We start from the raw sequence: 10,370 nt of genomic DNA, 5'->3' as shown, positions 1-10,370 counted from the left end.
CCAAAGCATCGCGGCCGAGGGCTGCCAGATACGTCACCCAGGCGTGCCATGAGTCGCCAGTTCTTTTCAATGGTACCGTGCGCTTGGCCGATTGGGTGCTGCGAGAGAGACGCTTCACCTCTGGCCCAGCGAAACGGTGGGCCCAACGTTGCAATGGTTTGCAGGCTAAAACGAGCGAGCATTGACGAGCAGCCTCGTAACTAATGCCTACCTTGACGAGTGGGAAAGCTGGACGTGACCGGGTGTTTTGGTCTCTGATCCTCTCAAAGCCTTGGGAAAGCTCGTGTGTCTGAGCGAGCCATCTCCAACTCGCAGTTGTAGTGGCCAAAGGCAGCCGAGTCGAACCATTGGCATACCTAGCTATTGATGTCGCAGAGGTCTCAGTGACGAGTCAACTGCTCTGTAAACTGGGGTGTATCTAGAGATGGCAAAGCCGATTGTTTTCGATCATGGGGAGACATGGAGTCGAACCACCTAGGTAGCCAGTAGTATCAGTCTCCGAGTACTGATCAGTGATAGCCTGATAGGTAGACCAAGTACCTAGGCTGTCCCCTCCTCCACGGAGCCGGACACGAGAGCAATTTCCCTTGGGCCAGCCACCATCTCGGACTCTGTAGGGACTTGAAGTGATTGGCGGCGCGGCGCGTGTGGGCAAAGTTTATTTATGAATGCGCGTCGTGAACGCGTCGCGGCTACCGAGGATGAGGAGACGGCTACTGTTTGCTTGGTAGGCGGGCTGGTCAGCATCACGAAGACAATGGTCCAAGGCAGTCAAGTACTTGGTGATGGTGGCAAAAGGCAAGAGAGCAAGGAATATACAAACTAGTTGAGACCAATAAGTGAATTGGCTCGATGGGTAGGTACAGTAAAGTGGCCGTTTTTTGTGGCCAAGATGATGTTAATCGAGCACCCACCTCCCTGCTGCCAAAAAAAAATCCACTATAATTACCAGTGGTAAAAGAAGCTATTGCCACCTGCTAGCTACTCAGTACTAAGGCAGCTAGGTACCTTCGGGGGGGTTCGCGGGGTTTGTCTCGTCCCATCCAGCCGGCCGGGGTGCCACCTGGTCAACCGTTCTAGCAACTCAAAACAACAATCAAAATAATCATAATAAATAATAATTGCCCTTTGTTGAATCGGAAATGTCGTTCATCACAAGGAACCTCCCTTGTTGCATGTATAAAAAAAAACATATCGTGTCTTGCTGCAATTTCATCTTGCCCCATCCGCCTTGGCCATCATCATAGACATGCAGGCGGCCCCAGTGCTGAATACTACAGGTAGTAAATAGTACCAGTAGCAGCAAACACAACTCCCTCCCTGGTAAATAAACAAAATGGTCATGATATCACCAGGAACCAGTAGATGGTTGGCACCCCCCCAGATCATTCACAAATAACGGACACGTTCAAGTCTTTGTCCCTTGAGATGAATCTTTCGGTTGAGCAAACAGATTTCTGTTTATTTATTTTTTTCTCTTGCTTTCTTTTTTTGTAACCCAAATTTGCCATGCTCTCCTGACACGCCGCAACAGCACCGCCACCACAAGACGCCTTCATATAATGTCACTCGACAAAGGAAATATCCAGAGCACTGATCACATTGAGGTGTATTTTCATGCACGCTTCGGCTCCGTGGCCCCTGTTCATGTTATTTCATTTGCTCTTCTTTTCTTTTTCTTTCTTTCTTTCTTTTTTTCTTCCCTCTTCTTCTTCTTCTTCTTTCCTTTTTTTGACACAGCTACTTTACCTTTGCTTTTTGTCAATGCAGAATCATAATACCTCTCTAATATCATACACATTTCGCCACACCCCTTATTTATTAGTCACTCATACGGCTACCCGACCTCTGGTTGGACGTCACTCGCCAATCGTAAAATAGAGCCTTGATCCAATGGTAGCATGAAAAAAGTCCCTCCCCGGATCGGACACCCGCTACATAGCATAGCTCTAGCCGCGAGATCTGAGTTTCCGCGCTGACATCATGGACCGGCCATGTAATGAACGGCTGCTAAAACCAAGGCAGCCTTTTGCCATGTTGCCTTTACCAACCCATTCTCTCAACAACTAAACACCGACGTCCAAAATTGTACACTCCAATTCTACTCAAAATAGCAATGGCAAGACCAAGAGTCATCTATTGGTTCCGTACAGACCTGCGATTGCATGATTCTCCAGCCCTCAAGGCTGCTCTCGACCTCGACCCCGAAGTACTGTGGCCCATCTTCACTTGGGATCCTCACTACGTGTATCGCACACGAGGCGGACTCAATAGATGGCAATTCCTGTTAGTAGAGAGAACCCGAGAAAAAGAAAGAATTCTGCGAGTTATGGAATCCTAATTGGCATTTATTCCCTCTTTCCGACAGCCTTGACTGTCAGAATGATCTATCGGCATCCATCACCAAGCTAAACGCCAAGTCCAAGCTGTTCCTGCTCCGTGAAGCCCCGCAGACACTGCTGCCCAAAATCTTCAAAGCCTGGGATGTAACGCACCTAGTATTCGAAAAGGACACTGATGCCTACCCCCGTGAGAGAGATGCAGCAGTCGAAGCGGCGGCCAAAACGGCCGGGGTGCAAGTCATCGCTTGCTCCGGCCGAACGCTGTGGGACAGCGACGAAATCGTGGCCAAGAACAATGGCAAGCCTACAATGTCCACCACGCAGCTACAGAACGCGGGCAAGAAGCTGGGGCCCGTGGACAGGCCCATCCCGGCACCGTCAAGCCTGCCCGACCCGGGAGCGACGCCGCTCGACTTTGAACACGAGCAGCCCTCGGGCAAGCCAGACGTCAACTCGGAGCGCCGCACCAAAAAGGACACCGAATACAAGAGCATAGCTGGCCCCAAAGGAGACTTTGGCATCGAGACCATGGAGGAGCTCGGCTTTCCCTCGGCGACCACCCCTCACAAAGGCGGAGAAACGCGGGCCCTCAAACTCCTAGACGACATTTGCAAGGACAAAGAGTACACGGCCACATTCGAGAAGCCAAAGACGAGCCCTGCGCAGTTTGAACCGCAGTCCACCACTCTTCTGTCGCCGTTTCTCCATTTCGGAGCCCTCTCCGTTCGGGAGCTGTACTGGCGCGTGCAAGATATCGTCGACGAGTACGGCAAAGGCGCCTCCTCGCCGCCCGCCAGCCTCACTGGACAGCTGTTCTTTCGCGACATGTACTTTGCCGCGCAGGCCGCCATAGGTCCCAAGTTTACGCAGACCGTCGGCAACGGTCACTGCAAGTTCATCCCCTGGCACCTGCCCTCCAAGGTGGACCCCGGAACGGGCCTCGCCACCGGCGAGTACCACGTCGACTCCCCCGAGGCGGAGCGCTGGTTCCGGCGCTGGAAGGCCGGCGTGACGGGGTTCCCGTGGATCGACGCCCTCATGCGCCAGCTGCGGCAGGAAGGCTGGATCCACCACCTCGGCCGGCACTCGCTGGCGTGCTTCCTCACCCGCGGCGGCTGCTACGTCCACTGGGAGCGCGGCGCCGAGGTCTTCGAGGAGTACCTGCTGGACCACGAGCCCGCCTGCAACGCGGGCAACTGGCAGTGGCTCTCGTGCACCGCCTTCTTCACGCAGTACTTTCGCATGTACAGCCCCGTCTCGTTCCCGCAGAAGTGGGACAAGAACGGCGACTTTGTCCGCCGCTGGGTACCGGAGCTCGCGGACCTCCCGGCCAAGTACATCTACGAGCCCTGGAAGGCGCCGCTGCCCGACCAGAAGCAGGCCGGAGTGCGCGTCACGGGCGACGGCCTGACGGAGGCGGAGGCGGAGGCGGAGGGCGGCAAAGGCGGCAAGGGCGGCAAAACGTACCCCAAGCCCATGTTTGATTTCAACGAGCGGCGCGACGTGTGCCTCGCCGCCATGAAGACGGCCTACAAGGCGGACCTCCACGGCGACGACGAGCGCGTGGCGGACGGCAGCTGGGCGGATCTGTTTCCCGCCGCCGGCGAGCACGCCACCGTTCGAGACGTCGATTACGAAAGTGACGATGGCGAAAAAGCCGACGAGGGCGACGAGTCGGACGATGCAAATCCTGGACAGAAGAGGGCTGCCAAGTCACAGCAGGCATTAACAGCAAAAAAACACAAAACGTGAAGCCATCGGCCGCAGCTGCGTCTTCCATAGTTTAGCTTTCAAATGAAAAAAAAAAATGATGGTTCCATATTTCCAAATATCATGTGCATCGAAAGCGTTTATATAGACAAGCCCTGGCAAAAGCCTTGGCTAGAACTCTGCCTTGCTATCCGCAAGACGTGCAAGTTCCGCCGCCCAGAGTCGACAGTCGGCCTCGTCGCTCGAGTGCTCCGCCTTGGCCGCTTTGTCCAGCTCAATGGCGGCCATTTCCTCGAAGCAGCCGAGGGCCCCGGTGCAGCCTGCCTTGAAAAGGTACTGCAGCGCTTCCTCCGGGTCGCTGCCCCGCAGCAGCCGACCGAGCTCCGGGTCGGCCTCGATGTAGCCCTCGTCGGACAGCCCGCGAAGGATGGCCACGGCCTGGTCCGTCTTACCTCGCCGGCCAAGTGTCTTGCCTAGCGTCAGCCGGAAGTTGGGCTCCCAGTTCCCCAGCGCGCCGGCACCAGCCTCGCCCTTGCGCGTGACCTTGCCGAGCACCGCCTCAGCCTCAGCGTACTTGCCCTGTTGGTAGAGGATCTCGCCCTGAATTGCCGTGGCCACGGGGTCGTTGCCCTGGACAAGCGCGCGGAAGCGCCTTTCCACCGGCGCAGTCACCGCCTCCTTGCCGTACTGGCCGGAGCGTGCCAGCACCGCGACCAGGCTGCACGTAGACGCGGCGTACCCCCAATTTGCAGCGGTGAACCAGAGCACCGACGCGAGACCCCTCCTAGAACCTCGGGACGCTTCTGTCACGATGCAACCAAGATCATGGAGGACTGCAGCACCTGGCAGTTTTTCTTTTGTGTTTTGTACACGTCAGCAAGCCGATCATCCACGACGTCGCGGCAGCCTTTGGGGACATACTGGAAGGCGAAAACAGCTGAAAGGGGCTGTCGTGTTCGCGCACATAAAGTATGAATGCTGCTAGACTTTCGTAATACTCGGTTGGGGAGAGGAGATTAAACTCGTCTCTCTTTTCGCGAATGAGGGATTCCACAACGGATGGAGGTAGGCTTGTGAGATCCAGCATACCTTCCACAGAAGCTCGCTTCCTGCTGGCCGCTTCTTGAGATCCCCTCGTCGGATTCAGCGGGGTTCGTGGCGCTTGTGATGAAACGGTGCGTCTGCACTGGCACCGAGAGGCAGGTTGAGGATGGATTCTCGGCCGCTGTAGAATCAGACGTCGACTGAGTATGGACAGTGCCGACTTGGCGCTGTGCCTGGCTGCCATGTTTCACGCGCTGGCAGCCGCTGGCAACGAGACCCCGGCGTTTCTGTATGGTCAATCTGCAAATATATTCTCAAAGAAAGCCCCTTAGAACGAGAAGAATGTTGATCCGGTATCGCGCAAACACAGAACAATATGAGCTTAGAGCAGGTGTAGAACTTGACTTTGCTCAAGGGATCAGGTCACTAGTATTGTCGATTGTCCAATCAGCGTCGCGTGCTTCTGTTAGGTCGGCCTCACGGCGCCTGTAGGGGCCGAACGCCTTGGGGCCCACCTAAATTTTTTGATATCGCAACCTCGAGACCGACTTTGCGCCACTCATCTTGACTACGGACAAGTTATAAATTTTTCAACCGTAACTCTGTCGCCGGCCTGTGCCTTTGCTTATTATTGTTATTAATCCCTGTGATACCATCAAATTGGCCATTCTCGCTCAACGTCCGGTTGTCCGCCACCTCGTCATCAAATTGCGCCAGCGCTTGGCTTGACTTCTTTTTTTCCAAGTTTTGTCGGTGGCTTGTATACAATCAGGAGGCAGAGTAGAACAAAATCGTCATGGCACCCATCACGCGCAGGAAGCAAGCAGAGATTGAAGCCAATTCATCAGCGGTAGAAGGGTCCTCGCCCGCGCCTAAGGATGCTGCGGCCAAGCGCGGCCGGAAGCTGGCCCTCCGGGGCAGAGAAGGAGAGAGCGACGGCTCGCCTAAGGCGGCAGCCAAAACAAGTACGGTTATTGTGTTTGATGATGAGGAGATGAGCAAGCCAGTTGCCGCCAAGGATACGGCCGCACAGCCTGTCGCACCAGCAGAAGATGACGAGGAAGAAGACGAGGAAGACGATGAGAGCGATGACGAGGCACCTGAAGCCGTCTCAACAACCAAGGCCGCATCTGAGATCAAATCCGCCGCCAAAGCTACGCAAAAAGCTGCTCAAGAGTACGTCTACTACTAGAATCATCGTTGGCGAAGTAAAAGAGACTGCGACCTCTAACTGCAAGCACAGGCAAGCTACTGCACAGAAGCGAAAGCGCCAAGAGCGCGATGCCTTGCTCAAGAAGCAAGCCGAAGAGCGCAAAAAGCTGGAAGATGCACAGTCGAGTCCCGCCGCCGACGAGGCCAAGAGCCTCGTCGCTCCACGTCCGTCAGCGTCTCGTAGGCGTGGTGGTCAAGTCGAGTTGCCCACTCTCCTTCCCGCCGAGTTCCTGACCGACTCGTCCGGCGAGAGTGACAACGACGATGACGCAGGTGCTCGCGGAGCCGCTCGTCGCCCCAATCTCAAGCGCAGAAAGGTGGCAGTCGTTGAGCGCAGCCTCACCCGGCTGGATAAAGGTCCCCAAGATGCGACAATTGGATCCACGGTGTACCAGGTGGCCAAGAAGACGGACGGGCGCATGGCTCCCAAGGTCAAACAGTACTCCAAGAGTACCAAGGAGCTTCTTCTTAGAAGAAACCGCGTACCCGCGAAACCTCGAGGCGGGTTCTTTGCTAAGAGATGAGCTGCGTGGGAGTGCAGATAGAGCTCTAGGCGGTTGGTCTATCCCAAAACGTTTCGTCGTAGCCGGCGGAATCCGAGAAAGAATCTACCGTCGGCGGTCCTGGACAAGGCGATGTTGGCTTCCACATCGTTCATGCGCATCTTCGTATACTCAGGCCACATGGCTGCGGCATTGACTACGCTTTGAGTGGCATGATCATTCGGCGAAGCGATGATATGACTCGACTTGTACGTTGATCTGTGCAATTAGTGGCTACTCCCATTATGCACCAGGCAAGTACGGCCAAGGTCCTGGCATAATGAATGTTGGTCTACGTTAAAAGCAAAAACAAAGAAGGCATCTCATGTCTCGGGGGGGTTGTGGAAAGTACCAATTATACATATACAGTAGGAAGCTGGCGTTCGGATCTTGTCTGATTGTCGGACGAGTATTTTGTCTTTCATATCTACAATTCACCTCTTTGCTTTTCTTCTTTCTCTTCTTCTCTTTTTTTTTTTCTTTTTCTTTTTCTTCTCCTTCATCTTCTTCCATATGATGAGGATCGTTTCAAAAAATGCACGCAGGCGTGTCAGTTCGTCTCGGTGTTGCACGAATCAATAAGAGGTCAAAGCAGCATCGGTCATGTTTCATACACGCCACTAGGCTTTCTTTACCTCCAATGCGAAAATGAGGACACCTAGCCAACAGTCATGTTCCGTATATTCCGCCGCACTAAACTCCTTGGCGAAAGAAAAGAAAAAACAAGGGTAGTTGCAACCCTCTCACGACAACTACACCCCCCCCCCCCCCCCCTTACCCCTCCTCCGGACTCTCAATGCCACTGCCGAGTGTTGTTGCCCAGTACAACGGCAGTGGTGGGATGGGAAGCAACATCCAGCAACATTTCTCGCAACAAGAGGACCGTGCATGAGGGCAAGAGCATTGCCGAAAGATCGGAAAGCCTGTCCCGGGCGCCGACACATCATTGAACCCCCTCGTCTTGCGAGCCGGCCACTCGAGCTCTATACACCGGTGATACATCCGGAAGTCGGCCGGGAAGTGGAGGAAAAGAGTGTCGCATCCGAATTTCTCGCGATGTTGCACTGTAGCACTGGCGTTTCTCCAGTAGGCCACTTGGCTTGCAAGTCTTTTCCCTTTTGCCTGCAACTAGTGCCTCATGACCGAGTATGCAGTTTCGCAAGCCCCCTCACTTGGTTGGGAACGGAAAAGGACGCTTTCGATTGAGACGTACGCTATCCCCGCAATCTCGGCGACGGGTGTCGGATCATCGGATGCAATCCATCGTTCAAGATGGTGTGATCGGAAGTGGCAATACTAGGCAGCGATGTTGGTGGTGGTAGGAAAAGGCGAGATGGCAGACGTCCAACAAGGTTTTGTGTGAAACTTGTTGTCTAAACTGCAGGGTGATTTCTTCTGGCGCTGATACTCTACTTTTTTTCACGGTCGGGTTGTTCATCTCGTGTCATGACTGTGATGGAGCTTGTCTAGGCGCCTTGCCAGGCAGCAGCCCGCTACCAGTAACGCTGGTTGGCTGAGGCATGTGATACATGCTTGATGGAGGAGCTCTTTTCTGCAAACGCCCGCTGCGGACTGCCAACTGGCAATGAGTCTCGCGAACGGGTGATGGGAATGATACAAATAGAGTAGCTTGCGTCTACTGAAGCTGAAAAAAGAAGAAGGAACAACAAACACAACAAAAGACCTCGAATCTCTTGCCCGCTTCCTTCCATCAGGCTTTCTTATACAGAACCATTTCTTGGCGAGAGCTGCTGCCAGACCCTCATCATTTTACCATCCACGTGATTCAGACTCTTCATCATGGGCACCCGTCACCTTATCGTCGTCGTCCTCAACGGCCGCTGGTACATTGCTCAGTACGGGCAGTGGGACGGCTACCCGTCCGTGGTGGGCATGCACTTGGTGCGTCTGCTCAGCTCGCCGGAGCTGGTGCACGATCTCCGCGCGGGTCTACCACACACGTACGAGCCCGACGAGACGGAGCTGCAGCGGTTGTGGGAGGACGCACAGGAGCCGCGCCAAATCCTCGACCACGAGCCGACCCTCAACGCCCCCGGCAACGAGTTGCAGTACTCCGAGTTCAGCCTCTTCCGCAAGGACCCGCTGGCGCACTACACGCCCGAACTGCTCGACATGCTGCCCTCGCTGCATCGCGACACGAGCGCCGCCATCCTCGTCCTTGCCGCGCGCGCCACTGCCGAGCGCCGCCTGCCCGTCCGCCTCGAGCCCGAGTTCGCAAACGAGGGCCTCTTTTGCGAGTGGGCATACGTCGTCGACCTCGACTCAGACGTCCTTGAGGTCTACGAGGGCGCCGGCCGCAAGTCGCCCGGCCACCGCTTCGCCCATGTCGGTCCAGAGACAGCCTCGGTCCCCAACTTTATCGTCTCGGTCCCCTTTTCCGCGCTTGACGGCTACAAAGATGACCGCGACGGCTTCGTTGCCCTAATCGACAATGAGATTGACGCCATCAACCAGCGCACCGCAGCTGCTCGCCAAGAGCTGGATGAGTAAAAAGAAGATCAAAAAGGAAGTTGTCCGCCGGAGGAGGAGGGGGGGTGACGGAGCAAGGTATGAGGTCGAACACGACTCAACGGGTCCAAATTGTGTCATGTAACTGGGGTCACGAAGAAGAAAACAAGTTTATCGAAAGGGCTGCGTCTTGGCTGTTTACACGAGCAAACAAAGCACATGAATCAAACATCGTATAAGTGGAATCATTGTGCCGTCTCGCATAGACTCTCATTTTACGGATTACAATTACTAAGTACTGTAGCAGAAAGGCGTCGGGCTTATTCATTCACCTTGGACTGCCTCTTTGCCAGCTTGTCCTTGTCATGTAACCATGCAAATGAACTCTAAACTCGTGCCGTAACAGGGATATGGCTGCGAGTCACACACCCCCGTCTGCCTCCGTGGAGGGAAAGGGGATGGGGGGATTCACGAACTCAAATCGCATCGGCAATCGTCCGTCGTCCGAGCTGACCAACAACTATTACTACCAGTAACCTTGGAGCCGGTTTTCTTTTCTTCCTTCTTTTTTCCTTCCTTCTTCTCTTTTTTGAGTCTCGCATTGCATGATAAGGCGGCCCTCTTTCTTTCATTCTTTTTACAAGTTAGGAACAGCGTACATAATGAGTACTGATAGTTCGCGCAAAAACTTGTGAGCGCAGCAACGAACAAGCAAAAAATATACTTGCGACAGCTTCTGCATAAGTTCCAACTACCACCCCCCCCCCTTGCCTCCATACCCTTTATTTAAACCCGCCAAGTTTATTTTTATTTTCATCTTGTCAGGAACCAGATACAACAATGCAAGCACTTGATTCGACTCGTGCGGCAGTCAGGTTCCCCCTCTTCTGAAGTCCCTGTGTATATGTGTGTGTGTGGATGTCTGTATCTATCTATATATGTACTCCGTATTGTGTATGGCATAATAAACCACAACGGCCATTCGCTGCCATCTACGTCTTGGTCTCTCCGCTCGCCCGATAGGAAGGACCACATTCGACATGCTTTTCTG

At 54.3% G+C, this 10,370-nt stretch overlaps 4 protein-coding genes across 4 annotated transcripts; 3 read left to right on the top strand and 1 right to left on the bottom strand.

Moving 5' to 3' along the window:
• Window positions 1–2,116: 2,116 nt before the first annotated feature.
• On the top strand, window positions 2,117–4,094 carry V2A60_005065 (FAD binding domain of DNA photolyase-domain-containing protein; the record flags this gene model as incomplete). Its single annotated transcript, XM_083256378.1, has 2 exons — window positions 2,117–2,286; window positions 2,369–4,094. The coding sequence occupies 2 exons, from the start codon at window positions 2,117–2,119 to the stop codon at window positions 4,092–4,094; spliced, it is 1,896 nt and encodes a 631-aa protein (XP_083112504.1).
• A 129-nt stretch (window positions 4,095–4,223) lies between these two features.
• Window positions 4,224–5,139, bottom strand: V2A60_005064 (uncharacterized protein; the record flags this gene model as incomplete). The annotated part of the gene is made up of 2 exons (XM_083256377.1): window positions 4,224–4,894; window positions 4,974–5,139. The coding sequence occupies 2 exons, from the start codon at window positions 5,137–5,139 to the stop codon at window positions 4,224–4,226; spliced, it is 837 nt and encodes a 278-aa protein (XP_083112503.1).
• Window positions 5,140–5,892: 753 nt separating this feature from the next.
• Window positions 5,893–6,832, top strand: V2A60_005063 (uncharacterized protein; the record flags this gene model as incomplete). Its single annotated transcript, XM_083256376.1, has 2 exons — window positions 5,893–6,272; window positions 6,340–6,832. The coding sequence occupies 2 exons, from the start codon at window positions 5,893–5,895 to the stop codon at window positions 6,830–6,832; spliced, it is 873 nt and encodes a 290-aa protein (XP_083112502.1).
• Window positions 6,833–8,650: 1,818 nt separating this feature from the next.
• On the top strand, window positions 8,651–9,361 carry V2A60_005062 (uncharacterized protein; the record flags this gene model as incomplete). Its single annotated transcript, XM_083256375.1, has 1 exon — window positions 8,651–9,361. The coding sequence occupies one exon, from the start codon at window positions 8,651–8,653 to the stop codon at window positions 9,359–9,361; it is 711 nt and encodes a 236-aa protein (XP_083112501.1).
• Between the last annotated feature and the right edge of the window lie 1,009 nt (window positions 9,362–10,370).

The sequence above is a fragment of the Cordyceps javanica genome, chromosome 3 (genome assembly GCF_051103115.1).
Source record: "Cordyceps javanica chromosome 3, complete sequence".
In the NCBI taxonomy this organism is placed as follows: domain Eukaryota; kingdom Fungi; phylum Ascomycota; class Sordariomycetes; order Hypocreales; family Cordycipitaceae; genus Cordyceps; species Cordyceps javanica.
The sequence above is the reverse complement of the archived record's forward strand: the minus strand, read 5'-3'. Positions and strand labels throughout refer to the sequence as shown.